The following is a 26942-nucleotide window of genomic DNA, read 5'->3' as shown; positions in this document are numbered from 1 at the left end:
TCAGGGCAGTATGGGAAATGAAGAAACACTACTTTCCACAAGATCACACATTATGTGAAACATAGCTGGTGTGAAGCATCTGCCTCAGGTTGAATGCCATTGCATGGCATTCAACCTGAGGCAGATGCTTCTTTCATTTTTAAATCCTGTTGCAGAGCAAGAAAAAGAGAGTAAACAAGCAGCAATACTTTTACTCAGAGTTTAGCTTACAACTGATGTGAAGGCAGAAGCTCTTACATCATTCTACAGGTTATGCATGTTTAACATGTGGAACTTTTGAAATGATCTTGAATAAGAATAAGGAAACCATTATACTGCTTTCCATGACTTTCTAATGACTGTATGTGGACCTGTATTGAGATCTAGAGTCCAGAGTTCTGAAGGATAAGGTTAGGACTATTTAGAATTATGGCCAAAGAAGCTATGGATGTGAGGCCAGTGTATTATCAGCCTGGTTTTTATTGTATTTAGGTGGGAGATAAATTTTATCACCCAGTGTAAGACGACTTCCCTGCTTATTGGAGGCCTGAAGTGGCTTGAAAAAATTCCATGTTTAGTCTAGTGCAGGGTTTCTGGATTATGTTTTTTAAATAATTAATAAAAATGAAAAAAAAAAAAAATTCTTAGCCCATCCATAGTACAGATGTATTATAGATTTATAGACACCTATCATGGGTGGAAGCTATATATATATATATAATGTTAATTGTTGTGTGTGTTCTTCTTTCTGGTTTGCTTGTTTCCTGTTCAGGATGAAACCCCTGCCGCCTCCATATAAGACTGGAAAATCACCTTCAGTTCAAGAAGCCTTTATAAAAAAAAAAATCTTTGCATTCTTGATGGGATTGAAACTCAGATCCATTAATAATGAAACAGTAGAAAAGGTACCGAAGTAAGTGATAACCAAGATGATATCAGGAATGCAGAATAATATATATTAAGAAAATACAGCATACAAACCATGGCAAATAGGCTGAAGAGATGTAATACAATACAGAAAAAAAATTTGCTAATTTAAAATCAGATGAAATTCTACAGGATGAGGAAGACAACAGGTTAGTTCTGACTCTTGAGTAAGAGCACAGTTAGTATAGGCCTGAACTAGATCTTTCTCTTGGCAGGTGGAATGAATTTTCAGTTGTAGTGATGAATGTAGTGGTGACAAATATTGAAGGAAATCAAATAACAGAGCAAATAATAACATACAATAACAAAATAGAGCATTTACAATAATACATATACCTAGGAAGAACATTTACATTAGTAAAAAAGAAGTATTCATGAAGAAATAAAGAAAAGAATTCAGCTAGGCTGGGTGGCTTTTGGCAAACTGAAAAGATTTCTGTGCAGTAAAATAAAACCAGGAAATAGTCAAACTTTTCAAGCAGTATATCATCTCAGTTATGACCTATGGATGAGAGACATGACCAATAACCAAACAAATACTGGACAAGACGAAGAAAACTGAGTGCAGAATGGAGAGAGCTATGCTAAACATTAGACTGCAAGAATAAATAAGAAATAATGATATAAGAAACAAAAGTGTTGGACATAGGAAAAGAGATTTTAAAACTGAAATGGAGGAGGGCAGGACATATTGCACAGATGAAAAGTGATGATGGACAAAGACAATCAGTCAGTGGCATCAATATGAAGGAAGATGAATGCTGGGATGACCAGATTGAAGATGGAAGGACAACCTGAAGGGGATGGATGGAGAATTGGAAGCCTTCAACAGAAAAAGATGGAACAAATGGGGGAGGCTTATAACCATAGGTGGCTATAAAAAAGGGTTTAGAAGAAGTGGTGAATGCATTATTTAACATTTGTACTCACTGGAGGTACCTATATAATAATATAATTGACTTCAATTTTTCATCACTAACATTCATTATAAATATATAATTTATATTATAATTTAAAAATGCCCATTAATTTTCATGTTTTATTTTTTATCTCTATATTTTAAAATTTGAATGTCTTCGTGATGATTATAAACAAGCTTGTCAGCAAGATGACAAACTTGTTCATAGGTGAATTTGTACAGATTAGACTTGATTTGTCTAATCTGTTCACCGCAGTAACAATTACCTCAGCGATTAGAACATTTGTTATATTCCAATGAAATATTTCAGCCATAATCTTAGAATCAAATATTTCTTTCTTAGTAATAAACCGTCTATATAGCCTTCTATTGCTTCCATTAATTCAGCAAAAGAACATGTTAGTTTGATTCTAGTTGCCAACCAGATGGACTTCTTTTATACTTTTTTTTTTTTTTTTTTAACTATGACTCAAATTTACCTCTCACTGTTTTAAATAATAATATAAGTGTTAGGAACATAAGTTGCAGCCATTGTCTGTTATTAGTTGACTTGCAGCTCTCACTTGTAAATCTACAAATCACTGGTAGAAGTGAACTCAACTACCTGATGAGACTGGCTGCCTACTCCAATTTTCAAATGGTAGGACTGAAAGAGCCCTTTAAGGGATAAGATATGAGAAGATTTATTTAGTAAATAAGAATGGAACTAGATTCTTTCTAGTAAACAGTGTGTGTGTGTGTGTGTGTGTGTGTGTGTTTTCTATCAAAAAAATCTCATAGAAAGGTTTAGACGTTAGTTATACATGCTTATTAAATAACTTAAGGAAATTACAACATACCAAGGATATAAATTAAATTAAACTTTAATCTATATTTCCAATATTTCAGCAACGTCACGCTGCCATCTTCACAGGAACTTAAAATAAAGACACTTGCACCCAGGCACTACACACAGTAAATGAGGACGAAGCAGGAAGCTGTTGTTTCTCCTAAAATTCCTGATGGTGCCTCCCCTAGCAGGCTATGTAGATATTCTTGGCCATTGGGCTGAAGGTCTTCTGATGTAAGTCTCCCAAATTTGGGGCAGTCTCATGCAACCAAATTTGTTGAGGTTTGGCATGTTTCTTAGGGCTGAGGCTGATTCCATGAATAGCCTTTCAAATTTGAATTTACTACGGTGTATTACCATGGCTTTCTTCCACCATATTCTGTGGTGTGTATCCAGAGCATGGTCTGCAAGACCAGAGTGGCTGTACTGGTGAAACCAGATGTAGTCCTTGTGTTCTGATATTCGCTGTCCTGCCTGTTTAGCCAAAGTAGGACAGCTTACAGCTGCAAGGGACCTGGTATACACCAGGTAGGTCTAGGGGAAGTGGTTGGTCTTTAGTGGAGCGGATAAGGGACACCAATTTTCTATATGATCTATAACACGAGGTCAAGTCATGTTTTTTTAGGATTTTGGTGATTTTTTCCGAGGTGCCTTGGATGTAGGGAATGATGATGGATTTAGAGTAATCCTTGTTGTGAAACGGGGGGGGGGGGATTGTGGTTTACAGGTTTCAATATTTTTTTGGGGAAGGGTAGCCATTGGCTGAGAAAGTGTTGAGGATGTGGTTTAGTTCTGTGGTTAGGGCATTGTCATTTAAACAGATAAGTTTAGCCCTGTTGTGTAGTGTCTTAATAACTCAATATTGTTGTGAAGGGGGGGGGGATTGTTGGTGAATGTATCTGCCTGTATGGGTGGGTTTTCTATCTATAAACTGAGAAAACCAAGGTTCCATCAGGCTGGCGGGTGACTAGTGTGTCTAAGAAAGGGAGGTTGTTGTTTTTCTCTTTTTCCAGGATGAACTTGATTCTGGGGTGTTGGTTGTTTAAGTGTGTTAGGAAGGAGAGGAGTGTATCAGAGCCATGTGGCCAAATAGCGAACACATCATCAATGCAGTGAAGTCATATGGTTGGTTTTTGTGGGGCAGAGTTTAAGGCTTTCTCTTCAAAAACTTTTAGGAGAAACAACAGCTTCCTGCTTCGTCCTCATTTACAGTGTGTAGTGCCTGTCGTGGCAATGTAACGTTGCCAAAATATTGGAAATATAGATTAAAGTTTAATTTAATTTATATCCTTTGTATGTTGTAATTTCCTTAAGTTATTTAATAAGTATCAAAAAATTAGTGTTGACAACATTCCTTTCTTTCATTTGTTTGATTAAATTGAATTTTAAGAAGAATTACACTCCAACAGAAATCTTCCAATACTAAACTATCCCCTCCCACATACACAACACCCACAAAAAAAAAAGGCAAGATATGCACAATAATCAAGAGTCCGTAAGTTTATTTTAACCCCTAATAAATAATCTGGTAGACACACGTGTTGGATGTTATTCATCTCTTTTTCATGACAACACCAACACAAATCATACAGAGATATTTATTAGCTAGCTTGTATTTCAACCAACATTTTCAGATCAAAACTGTTGTTTACAGCACACACTAAGCAAGTACAAGAAACAATTCAAATTGTGATAGGGAAAAAAATAAAACAAACCTCAAGTCCTAATTTATCAACCTCTAATATTTTAAAGAAGTTATTTCTTGGTTCAAAGAAATCATTAACAAATTAAAAGCCATTCATGTTAAACCATCTTGTATTTATAAGACTCCTAAAATTCATAAATCCAATATTTCCCAATATCATGTAGTTGATAGTATAGATAGTCCCACTACAAACTTGCTCAAACAGCTAAGTAACTCCTCTACTTTGATCAAAAATTCTCTTTATTTAATATTTTTAAAATAAGGTTAAGGACTCTAGTAAACATTTACATCCTTAAAATTTCAGACATAATGGTTAGTTTATATATCACTTCCGTATTTACCATTAACAGATGTTATTGATTTAATAAAATCAAACTCTTCCCCTCTGATATTTTTGAATCCAAATTTACTATGTATGCAGGTTACTTTCCTCTGTGTGGAAAAATCGACAAATAAAAATAATAGTACTGCAGTGAGTTTCTCTCCTTTCCCCTCCCGCTCTTTTGGCCAGTTTTTACATGGAACATTTCGAGAACAAAGCACTTGGTATAGCCTCTCTCAAACACCTTTATTCTGGCCATGCTCTTTGCATTTGACCCCATGGCTAAGACACTTTGAATTCCTTTGTAGTTCATCTTAAACAGCCAACATCCTAACATGCACTTCACATTGGAAAAAGAACCAAAATAACTGTCTGCCTGTTTTTGTCATACTACATTGCTACTCATTTTTCAGATAGATCACTATCTTTTTTTCTATTTATAGAAAGCCAATACACACCAGAAAGATACCTACATAAAAAATCACATTATTATCTAGTCCAACAGTATGGAAGCCTTAAAATGCTTCATAGAACCAGGGATGTTTGTCTTAGTGATGTCTTCTTGTTACTGAAGTCAACTACTTTTGTCCTATACTATTTTAGATGATGGTAACATTTTGGAATGTTTCTGCTTTATTAGATGCTTTCAGTTGAAGGCTGGTCAGAAATTAGTGCTGCAGGCATCCTCACTCTCAAAAAAAAAAAAAAAATGTCCCAAAGGCTTAGGTCATCACCTGATCAAGTGGAAGGGAGGGAAACTGCAGAGTGGGAAGAAGGAACAACGTGGGGATGGAAGATAATTGGTGTTTTCTCACCTGTCTAGCAGACAGGGCTAGAGCCCCCCCCCCTCCTTCCCCACATACATCCATTACAGAACTGTATTATTATTTATTTTATTTTTTTTCTTTGATTTCTTGTGAACATGAATCTGTAACCCATCCTTTTATTAAATAAAGAGGAATAATTTCTTTTTATATTCTCTATCTGTATGATTTTCTGCTAATAATAGTGGTAAATAAAGTCCATATTCACATTGAGAGTTGATAATGATTAGTCCATATTCACATTGAGAGTTGATAATGATAATGATTACAGTCATGGTTGATCAGCAGATGCATAATTGGTTATTTTAACTCCCACAATTACTTTTTGGGTAATTATTTAGAAAATGAAATATTGAGAAGTCCGTTAAAAGTAAATAATAATAATACATACTTGGGGGGGGGGGGTCAGTAGTCATTTTAATTTAAATTTGGAATTCTTTGGATTGTAGCTTCAATAAACGTCCTTATAAATAAGACAGATTTCAGGCATCTTGCCATATGATGGGTTTTCTTGTTTCATATGTTCTGCAAACCTGATTTTTTTCCTTTTCATTGTATGTGTTATTGTATACTTGCAATTGCACTTAGTACTGCTTATTATTCACCCATTTACCAAATAATTGCCAGCCTGTTCTTTTTCTGCAGTTGCACCAGCATCATAATCCTCCATGTTTCAAACAGAATACAGGGTCATTGTGAAAGTAATACTTCTGTTTTTGTGTGTTCCAAAAACGATGTACACAAAAAAGCCACACTAATCTCTCAATAAATAGCTGGAGTCTAACTTTTCTAAAAATAGGTGGTGCTGAAGAGGACCACTTACCTCAACCATCAGTACCTCATAATCTTTCACTTATGACATTACAAGCACTCAGTGTGCTTGTAATCTCATATTCTTCTCTCTTAAAAATGATGTTTCTTAAAAATTTATATCATATCCTATAATTTAAATTTGTCTATTAAGCATTCAGCAAAGACAAAAATGATAGATTTTGTTTTAAATTAGATTAAGAAGTTATAGCACATAAGAAAAATCATATGCATAAAAATATTTTATCTTTTAAATACTTCCTTAATATCATTTTTCTAGTTTTCCATGTGTGTGTGTGTAAATATATATTTTTTCTGGTGTATATATGTTGTAGCCAGAGTTTAAACCTCCTCAAGGGACCTCTTTAGAAGTTGTGAAGCATTTTCTTACCCGGCTCCAACAGGCTTATTCTCCTTTGAAGAAATTAGAAAATTTGTTAGCTGCTATCTCTACAATATACAACAGTGTAAGTATGAAAAAAAAAAAAAGTTTCCTAAGCAGCAGTGTAATCAAATTCAAAAATTGAAAAAAAAAAAAAAACATTAAATATTTTTCAATTTCTGACCTTCTTTTATATGAACAGCTGTTTCCTAAGTGCATAAATGTGGTGCTGTGCCAAATAATTAGCCTTTTTGAAGAACTTTTCTTTATTATTATTATTATTAAAATACAGTTATCTCCATGGAGCTAGAAAACTCATTGTAAAAGACCCATCATTCACACAATACTTATCATACTTCACCTTGAACTCATTCACCGATGACACACTGGCAACCAAGTCCATCTATTCACAATTCTCCAAGCAAAAAATCTAGTCCTAACAATCTTGCTAACTACATCCTTGTTCCCTGCATGTACTGAAAAAAGTCTTCAATGTCCATCTTTCCATCCTATAAAACCCATTTAATACCTTATGTATTTCTATCATGTCCCCCCTATCAGCTAGTATTTGAAGCCTTCCAGGCCTTCAATCTATTGCCATATGGACAATTCCATAGACCTACCATAATCTTCATCACTCGCCTCTGGACCTTCTCCACCATTTCTTCATCCCCATTGAATCCAGGTGATTAGATCTGTCCACAGTAATTCAGTTAGATCAATCATTCATATTATCCAAAATAATTTCTATCACCTTCCTTCTCCCTATCCTAATAAATGGAAATTAATGTCAGAAGCACTGAGGGTTTCCAGATGGTCACTATCCCAAGTACTAATTAGGCTGAGGTTTGCTTAATTTCAGTGATCAGATAAGAACTGATGCTTTCAAACAGATTGGGCCACTGATTTTTTTCAAAATTGAAAAGCAGAAGAAATACAAGGGTGTGTTGAAAAGTAATGCTGTTGCCTTATCCTAAATGTTCTGCCTGGTGTTCTAATTTTTTTACTCAGAAATTCTTGAACTTCTGTTTTAACAGATATATTTTATGTTATGTTGCAACAGTGCCCATTTCAAATGTTTTGAACTGAGCACTGTTAAAATTACATACATTACTGTTATTGTAGGTTAGAGACCCTGCCATAGATACAGATCAGTGGATTCTGTGGAAGAAAACCTCCTTGTTACACAGGAGAAATGTAAAACAGAAAAGTTTCCTAGAATCTGCCTCAACATTACAACCTGTGCTAAATTTCCACAAATTTATCTACCTCACTCTACCTAAAATCTGAGAGACCACCATGTGAGACCTTCAGCTAGTATCAATCATCAAACTCATAGAGGACACTGTACAATCCTGTCATTAATACACAGTCTGTGTTTGCTTTCTTACTGTGGACATGAAGATGCCTAGGTGAAATATTGGTGTAATAATTTATTAAATAAATAAATTTCATTTGTATTTATTTGTAGACATGTTTATTACACCAAACATCAACATAAAACTTTTCCATTCTTATGCTATCATTTTATTTTCCATTTCATGCTGAAAATTGCCAGCCTGGTTGGTCGAGTGGTGAGCATATCCGCTCTCTAGCCAAAAGGTTGCAGGTTTGCATTCCACCATGGGCATGGATGTTTGTGATTGTCTGTGAAATACTAGTGGTGGGCAGTAGATGGCATTGGTGTAGATGATGTGGTTTGCTGTAGTTGGTGGATTGAGTGGTGGAGACAGAGAGTTGTAGAGTAGGTACCTTCCCCTGATGAGTCTTTGGAATCCTTGGAGGTGTCATGTAATATAATAATAAATTTACCTTTCTAATGTGCTCAAAACAATCTTTAAATTTGTACATACTTATTTTTAATTAAGTCATTCTTTAGGTAACTGAAATCCAGTGTAGCTTCTGTAAAACTTTTTATATCTCTATATTTGAGCATTTCTGATCTTACTCCAGTTTTTTTTTTTTTCTACCACAAGTATATAATTTGAATAGATTGTTTCAAACAAGCAGTACCACCATGCTGGTATTGCTTGTTTCATTTAATAATTTTTCAAGTAATTAATCCATAATATATAGAACATCTTTATATTTACTTCTCAATCACCTTTATCTGTAATTCCTTTTACAGTACTCATGTCTTTATTTCTAAGCTTTTTGAATAGCCTCCAGAATATTTTGCTGCTGCTGCCTTGATATTATTTTGCTCCTACAGCAGTCTTCCCATGGCTGCTGTTTAGCTAGTTTCACATAGCGCTTTGCTATCTTAGATTTTTCTCTGTACTCTCTCAGAGCAAGCTGATTTACTTGCCAGGCACTTTTGATATGCTTTCTTCTTTTTCTTGACTGCCTCTAACTTCCTGGGTCTACCATGGTTTACAAAGTTCTTGTTTTGAAACTCTATCATTTTTTCTTGAATAACGTTTGTTTCCCAGAATATTTCTATATGACTGGTAATTTTCTGTTTAGATCTTCAACACATACAAACTTTTCATTTTTTGTTGTGTCAGCTGCTTTCTGTAATGCCTCAAAAAATTCTTCCGTTTGTTCCTTAGTAGAACCTTCTGTGGAACCATAGGCACAAATAAGTCTCATTGTCCAGTCCAATTCAACATTTTAATATTTGTCCATATCACTCTACTTGATATCTCATGCCATTTAAGATGATTATTTTAGTGTCGAATATTATAGCTACTACTACTTTTCCCTGATTGTTGTTGCCTGAATATAACATCTTATATTTGTTGCTTTGAAAGATCTCACCTGTTTTTATCTTCTTTGTTTTATTAATACCTATTGTTGATCTAGTACTTATCCAATTCTTCTGCTAGATCCATTTCTTTTCCATTGATGCTTCTTATGTTGATGGTGCCAATCTTGGACTCTTCTGATAATGAGTTAGGATTTGTTCCAGTAGCTGACTTTTTGCTGTTCACCCTGGTTCCTTGGCAAAAACAATGGGCCTTGTTTAACTGGGTACTGCCCTAGCTGGCATGAAATTCTGTCATGTTGTACCACCATTTTGCATTGTAGTTTAAGCCAATAAGAATGCAGTTTGGTTGGCTAAATCCTGAATTGCTAGCCCATCCTCATTCATCAGTATCCAGATAGTTACCTAACAGGATCTCCACCAGTGGTGTCACGTGCCCATTTAGGTTGTGTTGTTGTGTGGCTTATGCAACTTGTGCTGCAAAATTCACATCAATTTGATCATGTGATTGCCTTTTTATTAATGTATGAAAGTTTTAAGAGTGCATAGCACATCAGCACTTATTTTAATTGGTCCATTGCAATTAATTACATGATAACTTTAACTACTTTACTTTATCAATTAATATAATTTTAAATATGGAAAGTATAAAGATAAAATTAACAATAGCTATGCTTCACACTCACTGTTTATGTGAGAAGCACAAAGGGTTTACGCTTCATGGTGAAATGAGATTATCATTGGAAAATACCAGAATGAGATACAGATAATTTGAATTTTGATATGATTTTTAAATACAGTCATATAATATGCACAGAAATCGAAAAAAGTAATCACTTGGGAAATTATTTTTCCAGATTTGAACCAAAGAAAGGCTGAAATAACTCATTTTACTTACTTATTTATACACAACCTCCTTCGACGATTATCATACAATTCATGAAAGCTCCGTCAGAAAACAGGACATTCAGATCGTTAACACTGTTTACCATTGTAAATATGGGCAAAAAAAGTTAAATTATTTATAGAAAATTATTTGTTTATGTCAGTGTCATTCATATCAGTTCACATTTCATGCATGCAAAATAGATGAAACTCAGAAAACAAAAACAGCAACTCGTGACATAAGACAATGTTCAATTGGATTGGACATTGTCTTCTTAAAATTTAAGAATTTTAAGAATCACACGGAGCCAGGAAACAATTAGGGAAGTCTTTAACAGGAATAAATGCAAAAATATAATACTGGTGATATTGGTATTACATGATCTCCACCTTCACAGTGAATCGTGGTAACATATTGTATTCACCCACATTTTTCTAAGTACAAAATCTGTTCCTCATGCCATTCTTGACCACACATTTACACTTCTTCTGGTGATGGCCTGTTATATTATTACCTCTTTTCTGCCTATCCACAAAGCTCTGCAATTTACATTCTTTTAACTTTTCATTCCATCAGCATTTCATAGTCTCTTGATATTGCCTTGGTCATTCATTCTCTGGACCTTCTTCAATGTTTCTACATCACAATGAAAATTAGGTAATCAAATCTGAGCACAAACAGGCCATATGTTGTCTGACAGATGCTTTTATACAGCAGTACAACAATTATTATTATACAAAATACATTTTTAATTGGTGGAGATGCACCAATAACATAATTGTCCTGGAGTTCTACTAGTAATAACATAATTACTAATAACTGAATAATAATAGTTCTACTGCTTTTTAAGCAGTATAACTATTACTAGTGAGTTTGAAGTACAAAAAATGTGTAACAGCAATAAGATTTATTTCATAAATTAACAGGTTTGACAACTTTTTAAAAGTTGCTAGTATTATTTTGATAGTATTATCATGCCAAGTTGGACAATGCATTATACTTGAGAAAATACTGCATTTTTGTTTTCATCCATATCTCATTCTAATGTAAGCAAGTAATAAAAGTTTACACATAAAGTGTCTTCATGATTAGCTGCTTGCACAATGAAATATTGGACTTCATTATGACAGTCATAGATATCGATAATGTAGACCACAACATGGAGAGAATTTATCTCCAGAGTACCAGTTTCAATCTTTATTGAGGTTTCATCAGTGGAAAGATGGAAATGATGGTGCCAACTTGATAGCATGTCATATTTTTAGTCTGTTATATATATATATATAAAATTTAGACTCTTCACTTCTCCCAACCCTCCTTGTGTTACTCTCAATTTATTATGATTGTTCATACAAATGTAATATCATAATTTCTAGGTGCAACAAGACAAAGAAAGTCAGGGAAAAGACCACACATCTTTAGGTGCTGATGGTATGTAATTTCTGAAAAATCAAACTTAAAATATAATTACTGACTGCTGCTTACTTGACATAAGATGTAAAATTCCATTAATTATTTGCAGATGAGTTTTATTGTTCAGATCTTTCACCTTCTCACTTAGCCTTTAGCTCTGGCATAAACTTAATATAAAAAAGCATAAATATCAGAATTACAGAATACATATTACCAAAACCTGAGATGTAACTAGAAATAGAGTAGGTGAAATTAAAAATGTATGGGCCTTCTTAGTTGTCAGTACTATTATATCATTTTTTTTTTTTAATTTATTAGTAAATTAGAATTGTTGTTTGAACACTATGTTATTTGTTTTTCTCTTCATTATAAAATTGTATGCAAATTTGCAGACTGAAGCTTTTTTTTTTTTTGTGAGAAATATTTTTAGCTGTACATTTAGTTATATACAAACAAAAAGAATAATGAATAGATAAATAATTTATTGTACAGGACTGGTTATATGGCATGTTAGGTTCCAGACCACATCATATCTTTTTCACTTATAGTTGCACGTAATGGTTTAATATGACTAAGTTTAATAACATAGCCTGTGCATAAATGATGTAAATAAAGCATTTATTTACATCAGATAAACAAACAAAATTTTTGAATAATTTTTGCAACCAAAAAAAGTTATTCTGAATAGCATGACAAAGGAATGCACCAACCAGTTTGGTCATCAGTCTATACCCGGGGTCGGCAACCTTTTGAGTCGGAAGAGTCAAAAATTACAATTTACAAAATTTCAAAGTTTTTAAAGAGCCACAAAATTTTAAAAAGTTTTTAAAGAGCCACAAGATCTTATTGTCTTGAAGGCATTTTTGCACGGCATTCGCTATATCTTCCCCTCTAGTCCCGAGAGCGGTAGCAATCCTAGAAGTTCTTCTTTTGGACCTTGGGAAGACATATACCTGACAAAAAGGGCAACTTGTGCCGTGTCTTTTATGTCGCAAGACTCATCTATAGCAAGTGATAAGGCAGAAGAAGGTTGAATATCTTCCACCTGCAAATATGTTACATTTGAAGACATTTTAGCTATTCTATCTTGTACTGTTTTAGCGGATACGAGAAGCTGGGCATAATGAAATATAATTTATCAAAAAACATTTTACAACGATATTTCCCAATTAAAAATACCTACCTAAATGAAATAAATAATTCTCTAATAATTTAATTATTAAAATAAATAATTTAGACACGAAACACTGTTTGTCTCACTCTCTCACGTACTGATTGACTATAAGTGCATAATTTCGTCGCATCTGTGGTCGCCTCCCGTGTGCGGTGATCGCCGACTGGCACGAACGGACTTGTCAGAACGTGTTTATCACGGCGCAGTCTGCACATTTTAGTTTTTTTTTTAAATTTTGGCAAATATTAGATACTTAGTTTACGAGTAAAGGTGTTATGCCCAGCTATGCCAAAATCAATGAAAATTGCCAAACATATAAACTTCTGAGAGCTTCCGACGGACTGACGACAGTGACGATGCGTGTCACGGGGGAGGGGTGCGGTGAAGAGCGAGTACAAGTGGCTGAGAGATAGAATCGGTGCCTAATCCTCGTTAATCGATTCAGAACGATTTTTAATTTTTTTTTTTTTTTTGATAAAATAAATAATATTTGCGTATGGAACTAAAGAGCCACAGCTTCACATTCAAAGAGCCGCATGTGGCTCGCGAGCCGCAGGTTGCCAACCCCTGGTCTATACCATTAAACGTTTTCCATTTTGGCAATAAGATTGTCACATTTATCATAACTGTAGCATTAACTAGTGTAGTACTTTTCACTAAGAAAGAATTTTATCTTTAACAACAGTAGTGCCAGGTAAGTTCAGCGTGCAGTCTATCTCAGTGTTCAATACACCATTGTCGTTAAATTTAATCATTATAATCTTAGCATGTAACATAAAAGATTTATGCATCTTCTTTGCACTGGAAGCAACAGCACCCTTACTTTGAATTTTATATGCCATTATTAAGAGCAGTAATATAATAGTTATAAGCAGTTTCTAATTCACAGTGAAATACCAAAACACAAAGATGCAGTGAACAATGATGTTGTAAACACAGTTCATGAAAATTGCTCATTACTGCTAAACTGTCATATGAGCGAATGCTGCATCATAAAAATGGGCATTTGTCGTAATCAAAAAGCATCACATGAATGGATCACCATAAAGCAATGCATCATAAGGTGGAATATTGCTGTATTTCAATATTTATATTTGTGTTTATGTCACCTAATTTTTGATTATCTTTTATATGCCAGCCTATTTGGCTGAGTGAATAGTGCTTTTGCCCTGCCAACCAGTAGGTTATGAGTAAATTCTGCTGTGAACATAGATGTTTGTGAATGTCTTTAGTAGATTTCACTCAGTGTGAGACTACCACTCCACTTATTGGAGGCTTGAAGTTTCATGTTTAGTCTATAGGTTAAAGTCTCACCTTTAGTCTACCCACACTGCTAAATATACAATGGGTTTACAACCTTTCATAAATTATGAGTTATCTGAATTTCCATTCAAATCACTTTTTTGACTTGATGCTGTAAAGCATTGATGCATTTATTCCATTTTGGCAGAATTATCCATCATGATGAAATTTGGATTCTGACTAACAGCAGCTCATGGACAAACTTCTTATTACCTTTGAATCATCATTTACCTGTGTTTTTTCAATGGCCCAAACAAATGGGCCATTGAAAAAGTATGAGTCTAATTTATACCAAGCTCAATTCCATTAGAAATTGTAGAGGATTGTCAAGAATTTCAGAGAATATGTGGTGTTTAGTTATAAAATATACTGGAATGCAGTCCAGGTCTCCTTCTCTCACAAGCTCCTAAATATACATGCAGTTATTGATCTGTATATCATAATTTTAACATGAATTTTAACAGCCTATTTGGCTAAGTGAATAGTGCTTTTGCCCTGCCAACCAGTAGGTTGTGAGTAAATTCTGCTGTGAACATAGATGTTTATGCCTCCCTACACTTCTGCTTCCCCAAATGCAAATATTCTAACTTTTCTACCTTCAGAAAATATTTACCAATTTTTGACTACTTTTACAAATTAATTTGTATTCTGAATGTTTACATATGTATTTTTTTATTGTGAATATGATACAATTTTTATTATTTTGGATGTATGAAATGTTTGTTTTCTGGAGGAGATGTGCCAGTTTTTTGCTGCATAGATGTTATGTTCAGTTATTTGTTGTAGATATTGTCAGTTTTGAAATAACTTTAGATATGGTGGAGGTGGGCGTTAGATGGTGTTGATGGAGATGATTCGTAGTAGAGGTTCGGTGTAGTGGTTGAGACAGCTGTAGGGTGTCCTCCCGCGATGAGTCTTTGGACTCCTTGGAGGTGTCACAAATAATAATAAAATAATAATATAACAAGGATGGGATATCAGCTCGCATTTTATAGAATGTGTAAGGGAACTGGCAGTGCCTTTCTACATAAAGCAGTAGAAAGAGAACAAATAATTATTTTGCATAAAGGAGGTTCTAAGGCTGCAATAGCAAATTATAGACCAATCAGTATTTCAGGAATGAGGGTAAAGTACTGGAAAAGTTGGTCAGAGAGCGAATTCAAGAGTGGATGGATAAGAATTATACTCTGTGGTCATGCCTAAGTAATTTATTAACTTTATATAATAATGACAACTTAGTTGGATAAAGGGAATGGCTGCACAATGATTCTGCTGGATTTTGTAAAGGTGTTTGACAGAATAACCACATGGAACTCTATTATGCAAATTAGAACAAAGGGGAATGGATATGACACTATTTTTTTATGGATACAAGGGTGACTGATGGACAGATGCTAAAAAGTGGTATACAGAGGAAGTGCAGAACCTAGAAAAAAGCAAGTCATTAGCAGTGTGCTGCAGGTTCTGTACTAGGACCACTACTATTTAATTTGTACATAAATGATATAGGCAATAATCTGAAGGGAACTATTCTGTTATTTGCTAATGATGCTAAATTGGGTAGAGTAATAGTGGAACGCTTCCAGGTTCCACATCGCCTTAATTGTATGGGCAAAAGGAAATGGGTATCAGCTTAATGTGGAGAAATGTAAAGTTCTGCATTTTGGGATAAATAGATTACAAGCTGTGTAATGCATTTATTGAACTGTATTCCAAGAAATAGACAGATCTAGGGATTTAGGGGTAGTAATAGATAGAGAATTGAAGTTTAGAAAGCATATTGCTAGGGTAGCTAATAAGATTACTTGGCTATTGAAAACCACACCAGCAGGTAGAGATAAGGAAGTTATTATTCCTCTTTATAAGACCTTGATTACTGGACTCAGGTCTGGTCACCTGGATTTCTTGAGGATGAGGAAGTAATCCAGAGGCTCCCAGAATGCTCTCTATTAGGATAGATCGAGAGTTTATGGGTTGCAGAAGTTGGCTGATAGTCAAAAAAAAAAAAAAAAAAAAAAGAGGGGATATGATAGAAACATTTAAGTTACTTAAAGCATTTTATAAGACTGACTGATGCAGGGGAAATGTTTAAAGCAGTTGGCTAGGAGAGATATATACCAAGGTTGAAGTAATGCAGAAGTCATATATAATTTAATGTATAACCAAGTGAAAAAAACTTTCAACAACTTGCATTAATAGTAAGTGTCTTAATAAAGTTACTGCACCTTTCATTACTTATATATGGGAAATATGACTTCTGCATTTTTTCAACCTTGGTATCTCTCCTGGGTCTGGTTCCCACTGATGAGATCTCGTTAAAGATAGAAACTGGTCTGGGTAGTGGCCCTTCACATAAGATATAGTATTATACACCCAAAAGGATGTGTGCTTTGCATTATGAGATACTGAGACAATTAATGTGAAGCCATTAGCCACTATTTACAAGTAGGCTAGTTGTGAAGATAATTCACACACAAACTTTGTTTATTCTTGGATAAATTATTAATCAAAAATATAATTTTTTGGCATCTTTAATTTAATTTATAACCAAGTGAAAGAAACTTTCAACAACTTGCTCTAATCATGATAATAATAATAATTATAATGTAGACCTTTGACTTCTGCATTACTTCAACCTTGGTATCTCTTCTGGATCTGATTCCCACTGATGACATTTAATAATGTTTGGCTTTTGGTTTGCTTGCTTCATGTGGAGTAGAGTGGGTCTGTTTAGTGGTGGGTATTTGCCTGTTACTGAGTGTAGTGACCACTGAGTTTCCTGTCCTGGAGTGATTCAGGTCAGGAGCAATAGTTTAGTAGTGATCCTTTAGGGTCACTCAGTGAGATTTAGAGTGATCTTGTCAGTCACTCAGAGTTTTTGGAGAGGTACTCCACACGTTACCTCCATAAAGGTCAACATAATGCATAGCATTATACACATCCTTTCACATCTGTATAATACGTAGCATTATACAGATGTGAAAGGATGTGTGCTTTGCATTATGTGATACTAAGACAATTAGCGTGAAAGTCATTAGCCACTATATATAAATAGCCATTGAAGATGCTTTATGGCCAGAGTTTTTTTTTTTTATGTTGAGCCCATAAGCAAGAGGTTAGTTAATCAGAGGAAACATTTGTCTACATTTGATTTAAAAGCCTGTATATTGTTTTCCTAAAGAAATACATAAGGGAGAAGACTGTTCCACAATACAGCAACAGCAGGGATGGAGGAGGAAAAGAAACTTGTTCTGTGAAGAGATGTTGAGTGGCTGCTGCACATGTTCCTACGGACTTAATACTGAATGGGAGAGTTGTTGTTTTTTTAATTCCATGGCAAATGTTCACATTTGCCATGGAATTAAAAAACAACAACTCTCCCATTCAGTATTAATTATTTATATAACTATTTATAGAACACACATACTTCAGAAACCAAATACCTGTTGCAAAAGTGGATAAAGTGAGTTGGTAAGAGAAGGATTATTAATCAATCTAACTGCCCTCCTCTATATTGAGTCAAGCATTTTGAGGGAGCTCTTAGGGATCCTATCTCCAATGTGAGAACAATATTCAATAGCTGGGCAGGTTTGTGATTTGTACAAGGTTAGCAGCTGTTCACAAGTGATGTAATGTTTTGATTGAAGCAAAAATGCTAATTTTTTTTGGAAACTGGGGAGGCAATCATCATCATCATCACAAACCATGGGCTCACTGCCCGTTGATGTCCAATGCCTGCTTCACTATCTTCTTCCACCTTTCTTTGTCCAGTGCACAGTGTTGCAGTTTTTGTACACCCATTCCACACCAGTCTTTTATATTGTCTATCCATTCTCTGTATGTCTACCTCTTCTGTTTAAACCATACAAAATACCAAACATAAATGTCTTTATCTTCCGGTCCTCACTCATTCTACAGATGTGTCCAAATAATTGCAGCTTCTGTTTTATAATCTTCTGCATTAGATTCTGTTTTGGTTGTATCTTCTGATAGATCTCTTCATTGATGATTTTCTGTAGCCATCCTATTCTTAGAATCTTCCTGTAACAAGTTCTTTCAAATGCCAAAATTCTTTTTCTTGATTCCTTATTTATTACCCATGTTTCAGATAGATACAGTACACCACTGAAGATGCATGTTTCCAGTACTCTTAGTTTTGTTTGAAGGCTGATCACTTTACTTTTCCAGATGTTATCCGCGGCCTTCAGATTTGTTCTTCCCTTTGCAATCCTGATCTTTATTTCTTTTTTACAGTCCAAGTCATATGTCAGTTTACTTCCCAAATATGTCAATTGTTCTACATTTTCTATATCAGTTCCTTCCACTTGTATCTTTTGTTTCATGTTCTTCTCACCAAATATCATTGTCTTTGTTTTTTCCAAGTTCATAACAAGTCCAAATCTCTTCCCTTCCTCATTTAACAGTTTCAGTGTTTTTTGTAGTTCTCTTTCGTCTTCTTCAATAATAACAATGTCATCTGCAAATCTCAGATTGTTAATTCTCATTCCGTGTACAGATATTCCTTTGGCATCTTCCTTCAGTTTGTCCATTGCTCTTTCTAAATGTGCGATGAAAATGCTTGGTGATATTGGGTCTCCCTGTCTAGTACCTCTGCTTGTTTTAAACCATTTCCCCAAATCATCACTTATTCTAACTGCTGCAGTTGCATTCTGATAAACATCTTTTAATATAGCTATTAGTTTTTTTATCAATTCCATAGGATTCCAGAACTGCTAATGTCACTTTCTGGTCAAATGCTTTCTGAAAATCAACAAAGCAAGTAATATGTAAGACTATTACACTTTTTTTTATATAATCTTTGTCAAGTAGCTTTATTTTATCCTCCTACATGTTTCGCCAATTTTTCTATTGGCATCCTCAGGGAATACAAACTAGTAAGCTAAAATGAAGGTTACAGACTAGGTTATAACTGATTCTAATTCATACAAAAAATTGGTATTGTGTGTGACAATGTGCGTGTCTCGTTAACGTGATTTATTCGTTATGGTTCATGATGTAATTGTTATGAAAGTTCATTTCTTTGATGTTTAATGATCTGATAAAAGTTTTCCAAATTTCTGGTAAAATTAGACCTTGATTCTTGTTTAGGTTTTCAGTTTTACGGCGATTATAGCTGCTTCTTTAAAGGTTCTTGAATGGTAGTTATCTTCTATGTATGGCATAAGGCTCTTATCCCACTCAATGTGATGGTTAGTACAGTCAAAGTGGCATGAAAGGTCTGAAATGTCTTGTCTGTTATTTCTGACATATCCTATGTGTTCTTTCTTTCTCGTTTCAAAGCTTCTAGAGGTCTGACCTACGTAACTAATACCACATGAGCAAGGTATATTATATACTCCAGAGTACTTGTAGAATGGGTGAGGATCTTTTGGTGATCTTAAAAATTTCCGAATAGTGTTGATTGGTTTGAATGCCACTCTGATCTTATGTGGTTTTAAAAGGTTAGCTAATTTTTTGGAAAGGTTGCTGACAAAAGGAATCGTAATTGTACTGATGTATTGGACGTCATCACGTTGTCCATGTGGTATATCAGTAAAGAGAATCTTGTTGTAGAGTCTTTTTGGGTAACCATTTAAAGAAAGTTCTCTGGATATTGTGGTTAATTCCGTTAGTAGGTCATCCTTGTCTGTCGTATACTGTATAACTCTTTTCTTGAGACTATGGATAATGCTAAGTTTCTGAGCTATGTGATGAGCTGAGTTGAAATGGAGGTAACGTCCAGTATTTGTAGGTTTTCTGTATACAGATAGGTTGATACTATTATTGGTTTGTTTCTTTATTATTAAAATGCCAAGGAATGGCAGTTTTTTATCTTTTTCCATTTCTAATGTGAATTTGAAGGCATTGTGGAAACTATTGATTTGGTTGAGGTAATTCATTAGTTCTTCTTTCGTATGATCCCAAATGATAAAGATGTCATCTACATATCTGTACCAAATGACATCTTTATCATTTGGGATCATACGAAAGAAGAACTAATGAATTACCTCAACCAAATCAATAGTTTCCACAATGCCTTCAAATTCACATTAGAAATGGAAAAAGATAAAAAACTGCCATTCCTTGACATTTTAATAAAGAAACAAACCAATAATAGTATCAACCTATCTGTATACAGAAAACCTACAAATACTGGACGTTACCTCCATTTCAACTCAGCTCATCACATAGCTCAGAAACTTAGCATTATCCATAGTCTCAAGAAAAGAGCTATACAGTATACGACAGACAAGGATGACCTACTAATGGAATTAACCACAATATCCAGAGAACTTTCTTTAAATGGTTACCCAAAAAGACTCTACAACAAGATTCTCTTTACTGATATACCACATGGACAACATGATGACGTCCAATACATCAGTACAATTACGATTCCTTTTGTCAGCAACCTTTCCAAAAAATTAGCTAACCTTTTAAAACCACATAAGATCAGAGTGGCATTCAAATCAATCAACGCTATTCGGAAATTTTTAAGATCACCAAAAGATCCTCACCCATTCTACAAGTACTCTGGAGTATATAATATACCTTGCTCATGTGGTATTAGTTACGTAGGTCAGACCTCTAGAAGCTTTGAAACGAGAAAGAAAGAACACATAGGATATGTCAGAAATAACAGACAAGACATTTCAGGCCTTTCATGCCACTTTGCCTCTACTAACCATCACATTGAGTGGGATAAGAGCCTTATGCCATACATAGAAGATAACTACCATTCAAGAATCAAAGTCTAATTTTACCAGAAATTTGGGAAACTTTTATCAGATCATTAAACATCAAAGAAATGAACTTTCATAACAATTACGTCATGAACCATAACGAATAAATCACGTTAACGAGACACGCACATTGTCACGCACAATACCAATTTTTTGTATGAATTAGAACCATCAGTTATAACTTAGTCTGTAACCTTCATTTTAGCTTACTAGTTTGTATTCCCTGAGGATGCCAATAGAAAAATTGGCGAAACACGTAGGAGGATAAAATAAAGCTACTTGACAAAGATTATATAAAAAAAAAGTGTAATAGTCTTATGAATAATTGTCAAGAAAAAATTCAACACAAATATATATGTTTTTGTTTTTTCTCCTAGCTTTCTCCGCTATTAACCTCATTGTCAAAATCCGTTGAATTGTAGTTCTATCCTTCTAAATCCTGCCTGCTCGTCTGCAAGGTATGCTTCAAATTGTGTTCTCAATCTTTCTGTCAATATGATCATCATCACTTTACCATGGTGACTTATCAAGGCATTTGTTCTATAAATTTTACATTCTAGCTTATTTCCTTTCTTGTATAATGTTACTAATATTGATTTCACCCACTCCTCTGGCATTTTCCCTTCTTTCCATACCATATTACATAGTTGGTGCATTTCTGTAACCATACTTTCACCACCATATTTAATCATTTCTCCAGTAATATTATCGTTACCAGGACGCTTGTTGTGTTTTAGCTGTCCTATTGCTTTTTCTACTTCTCCTCTTAAAATGTCCATATCATGCTCATTACCTGGTGGTGATATCTGCTTCAATTGTTCAGTCAGTTTCCCAACGTTATCTGAATCTAGTTTTTCTTCGTATAACTCACTACAGTATCTTGTCCACCACTGTACAATTTTTTCTTTATTCATCAGTACTTTGCCTTTTTCATCTTAAATTGTGGTCTGTTTTGGTTGCCACTTTCTATTAATGGTTTTGATCATTTTGTATACCTCCCTTGTTTTATTCTCTCCATAGTACTGTTCTATATTGTTGCATTGGGCTTCTAACCATTTCATCTTATCCATTCTGACTGCTTTTTTCACCTCATTACACTTTCTTCTATTCTACTTGTTCTTATGTATCCCTTCTTATCTTCAACATTCTTTTCTCCTGTACTAACGTCATTGTTTCTTGTGTAATCCATTTCTTCTTGATCTTCTCTTCTTCTGGTACTGTTTCTTCAACTGTGTCTTCTATCGCCTTCATTACTCCTTTCAATCTTAAATTCGAGTTTTTTATCTTTCTCCACACTTTTAAGTTTCTCTTCTAACACTGTTCTGTACCTTGTTCCTATTTCTGCTTCACTTATTCGTGCTGTATCTCTTCTATTCTGATGTTGGGGTTTATGTTTCTTTTTTAATTTCAACTTGATGTTTGCAATCACTAAACTATGGTCCAAGTCTATATCTGTTCCTTGAAAAGTTCGACATTGCTGTACTGATGTTATCCATCTTCTTTTAATCATATCAATCAAGTTTTTTGTTTTCCCATCATTTGATCGCCACGTCCATTATCTACACTCCTTTTGTTGGAATCTTTATTACAGATCATCATCTTGTGGTCCACAGCAAATTCTAACAATTTTTCACCTCATTCATTTCTTTCTCTGAAACCATATTTTCCCATGACTCTTTCCCAACCATCATTATCTATTCCAACTTTAGCATTCCAATCTCCTTCAATAATTAGCACATCTTGCTTTGGTATTGTTTCTATCGTCTCTGTCAGATCTTTGTAGAATAAGTCAATATCCTCATCTGTGCTGTCAGATGTGGGTGCATATATCTGGACTATTGATATGTTGAATGGTTTTGCAGGAAATCTTGCTACTGTGATTCGTTCATTGACTGGTTTTTAGCATAACAGTGCCTCTCGAGCTCTTTTGCTAAGAAGGAAGCTAACTCCTGCTTCATGCATGATGTCATGTCCTGACCATATTACTTCACATCCATTGATCTCTCCAGATGATGTCCATCTCATCTCTACCAATCCTAGTATATCCCACTGATATCTCTTCATTTCCTCACGAAGTAGTTCTAATTTTCCTGACATCCAGAGTGTCCACACATTCCACGTTCCTACTGATAACAGTTCTGTTAGTTTCAGTTTTTGTTTCCTTTCAGTATCCCACTTTTCGATCCAACTCTGATCGCTCGATTGGTATCGTGGGCCTTGTTTATCCGGCTGATGCCCGAGCCAGCATGTTGTAGCTGTTGATTGTATAGGCATCAGATAACAATCGTGTTTTTTCTTTACGGTCAGAGCATCGACACTCATCTGACTGACCCTCCTCCTTTATCCAGGCTTGGGACTGGCATGAGACCCCTAAGGATCCCATGGCAGAGGAGGCAATGGTTGTGATATATTTATGCCAGAAGAGACTTGATGTCAGAGTAAATCAAAGAAGAGCAATTTCATTTGAAATTTGAGAAATTTCTGGAAATTTGAGTGTTGTCAAAGACTTATCAAGGGTGCCCTCCCTTGTTAAGCCTTTGGATTCCTTGGAGGTGTCATGTAATAATAATAATAATTCCATCTCCTCCCCTCTCTGTCATCGTAATCATAATGTTGATCGCTCACCTTAATATGCATATAAGCTTTTGTGTAGCCACCAAGCACATCTAATTTCCTTATTTATATTCACTCTTTCACTGAAACAGTTTCTCCAAGCATCTAACACCATATCCATTTAAGAGTGATCTATCCTGCAAGTAGAAATCCTTCAACCATCAAACTATTCCACATATCAATATATACCACTTCTGTATAATTTGCACATTGAATTATTTGCAATTGTAGTTCTCTGTCTCACTTTCCTCATATACATTAGCAAAAGAATCACAATCTTGACTTTGTTGCTCTTGTTTTTTTGCCTCATTCAGCAATTGATCTTTTGCATATATCCTCACTCACATTAGAATCTTCCCATCAGTAAAACACACTTGCACTTTCATTGCTCATCTAATACATCCTCTGATCATGGAATCACCATATCCTTTTACCTTTCTTGCTACTTACCAAGCACTTTTTTTTCTCTCATCTTTGCTAGCCTCTGTTTTTAATGTTATCCTGCACTTTATACTGCTTTCATATTACTCTATCACCTCTGACCTCTTCCACACTAACACCATGTACTCGAACACTTTCATTCATGCTTTTGTTCCTTCTTGCACGTGCCACTGCCTGACATGTCAGTCCTTTTTTTTTTTTGTTTGAGATGTCACCATTTCAGTATATGACATTACTCTGTGTCTGGCCTCATAGCCTTAATTACTTCAGCCATTAAAAAAAAAAAAAAAAAATCTTCTATTATTCTAATCAAAATGCATTTCTGGAAAATTCTCACCTCCTTTATTCCACAATTGACTCACATTTATTTGAATACATTTTGTACTATATTGCACAAAATTATTCATATGGAAGTTAAACTGTCACCTTCCGTTGTCATACCACCACATGCATTAACCAAAGTTAGCAAATGTCTAAGATGTGCACACATTTAATTTAACAAATGTTAAACAAATTTTAACATTTAAATTAAATTATTATTATTATTACGTAACACCTCCAGGAAGTCTAAAGACTCATCAAGGGAAGGCACCTACTCTACAATTGTCCATGTCCACCATTCCACCAACTGCAACTACCTTCATCATCTACTGCTGACCACGACTACTATTTTTTTTTTTATAAACGATTAAAACATCCATGCCCATGTCAGGATTCGAACCCGCAGCCTTTTGGCTGGAGAGTGGACATGCTAACCACTTGACCAACCAGGCCAGCTCAGCCTTTAAATTAAAATTTAAGCAAATGTTAACAAATTTCTCTGTAGCAGCAAATTACTATACATTATTAAAAGTATACTAATAGTACCCATATACTCTTTCATCAGTATTTGTACATGCTCTCAGAATGGTTACATTCTGACTTAATGGTCATTGCTTAACTCTTTTCTTATCAAGATCTGGCCTTTATGGAGTCAAAGAACTCATCATGAGAGGTCCATACTCTATCATACAAAAAGATTATCTAACAGTGCCTTAAATTAATGCATAGTTTTTGCACCTACCACACACACTCAGGCAATGCATTCCATTTGCCAATAACTCTACATGCAAAGAACTTACTTGTCACTCTCCTGCTGACATCCTACTTATACAGCTTCCAGGGATGGCCCCTTGCTTTACACTTGTTTCTCTCTACTCTATGAAAAATCTCCTCCACATTAATCTGGTAACAACTCCTCATCAACTTATGTCTCAATCATATCCCTCTCCTCCTTCACATGGCTCTGCAATTTGCATTCCCTCAATCTCTTCCCAAATCTGACATTACATAGACCTGATGCTTAGATGTTGGTTATACGTTCCTACTAAATAGCTTAAGGAAATTACAACGTACAATAGAATATACATTAAAATAAATTTTAATACACTTCCAATATTTCCAACAACTCGGTATGAACTTCTCTGTAGCAGCAAATTACTATACATTATTAAAAGTATACCAGTAGTACCCATATACTCTTTCATCAGTATTTGTACATGCTCTCAGAATGGTTACATTCTGACTTAATGGTCATTCCCCTTCCTACATAAAAAATACACAACAATTCATAAACAAAATTAAAAACATTATTACACCCAATGACCAAGATCTATTAGTCAGCTTTGACATAACTTCCCGTTTCACCAATGTCCCAATCAATGATACTATCTTACTCTTACAGAACATATTTCCACATGACATCATGGCCACGTACTCTGCTCTGGATATTTCATGTGGCAAAACAATTTTTACCTTCAAAAAGAGGGTACAGCCATGGGCTCACCACTCCCCCCCCCAATAGCGAACTTTTATATGGAAGACTTTGAGCAACGAGCTCTAGAATCGGCGTGCCTAAAGCCCAAAATTTGGCTCAGATACGTCGACGATATTTTCGCCATTTTGCCCCACAGCTGCCAGGCACTAGATATATTCCTTAGCCACCTGAACAAACAACACAAATGCATCCAATTCACCATTGAAATAGAAAAAAACAACTCTCTTCCGTTCCTAGACACACTTGTCACACATCTTCCTTCAGGCTGTCTCTCCTTTTCAGTTTACCGCAAACCTACACACACAGGCCAGTACATACACAAAACTTATCCCCACCCAACACAAAAACTAGGGGTCATAAGCACCCTTAAACACAGAGCTCAAACCATTTGTTCAAATGAACACGCTCTTAACCATGAATATGAGACCATCAAACATACCTTTATAAAAAATGGATACGGTATAAAAACCATTCACAAAATTCTCCACAAAGACACCACTAACAACAAAAAAGATTTCAAGAATGCTATTGCTATACCATATGTTAGAGGCATTTCAGAAAAAATAGACAGAACACTACACAAATACAATATCAAAACCACCTTTAAACCTCCGACAAAATTAAGACGCCTACTCAGTTCTTCCAAAGACCCCCTGCCACACCTAGCCCACCCAGGGGTTTACAAAATAGATTGCACATGTAACATACCATACATAGGGGAAACAGGGCAAACCATCCCAATCAGAAAGGATGAACACAGACGTCACATAAAAAATACCTTCATTTTGGAAAAACCAGCCTTTCTGACCACGCACTCCAAACATACCACAGAATTGATTGGAAAGGTACCAAGTCCCTACACCGCACCAAAACCTGGTTCGAGCAGAAATTCAAGCAAGCATGTGAAATGCTCAAACATGATCCGAGTCTGAATAAAAATGATGGTCTAACAATTCCAAAAATGTGGAGGACCCATCTACAACCTTCATAGCAACCACGGGGAAAAAAAAATCTCAATACAAGAAAACCTGGTGAAGTGCTTTTTTTTTTTTTTCCTGAACATTCAATAGCAACTTGTACTGTACAAATCCAGAAGATAACCGTATAATTCCAGAAGAATCCTAGCACGTGAGGACTTTAGCAGAATTTA

General features: G+C 34.9%; 1 protein-coding gene across 10 annotated transcripts in view; it reads left to right on the top strand.

Moving 5' to 3' along the window:
* spri (Src homology 2 domain-containing protein sprint) overlaps positions 1-26942 on the top strand; it is a 488442-nt gene that overhangs the window by 405758 nt on the left and 55742 nt on the right. For all 10 annotated transcript variants that reach the window (XM_090400600.1, XM_090400599.1, XM_090400601.1 and 7 more), the window contains 2 exons: positions 6651-6782; positions 11667-11721. In XM_090400600.1, the coding sequence (XP_090256726.1) occupies positions 6651-6782; positions 11667-11721 (187 nt within the window). The remainder of the gene's footprint in view (positions 1-6650; positions 6783-11666; positions 11722-26942) is intronic.

This window comes from Typopeltis vanoorti, chromosome 11 (genome assembly GCF_054136105.1).
Source record: "Typopeltis vanoorti isolate ZY-2024b chromosome 11, IOZ_Tvanoo_1.0, whole genome shotgun sequence".
NCBI classification, from domain to species: domain Eukaryota; kingdom Metazoa; phylum Arthropoda; class Arachnida; order Uropygi; family Thelyphonidae; genus Typopeltis; species Typopeltis vanoorti.
Note: the sequence above shows the minus strand (reverse complement) of the source record. Positions and strands in the feature narration are given on the sequence as shown.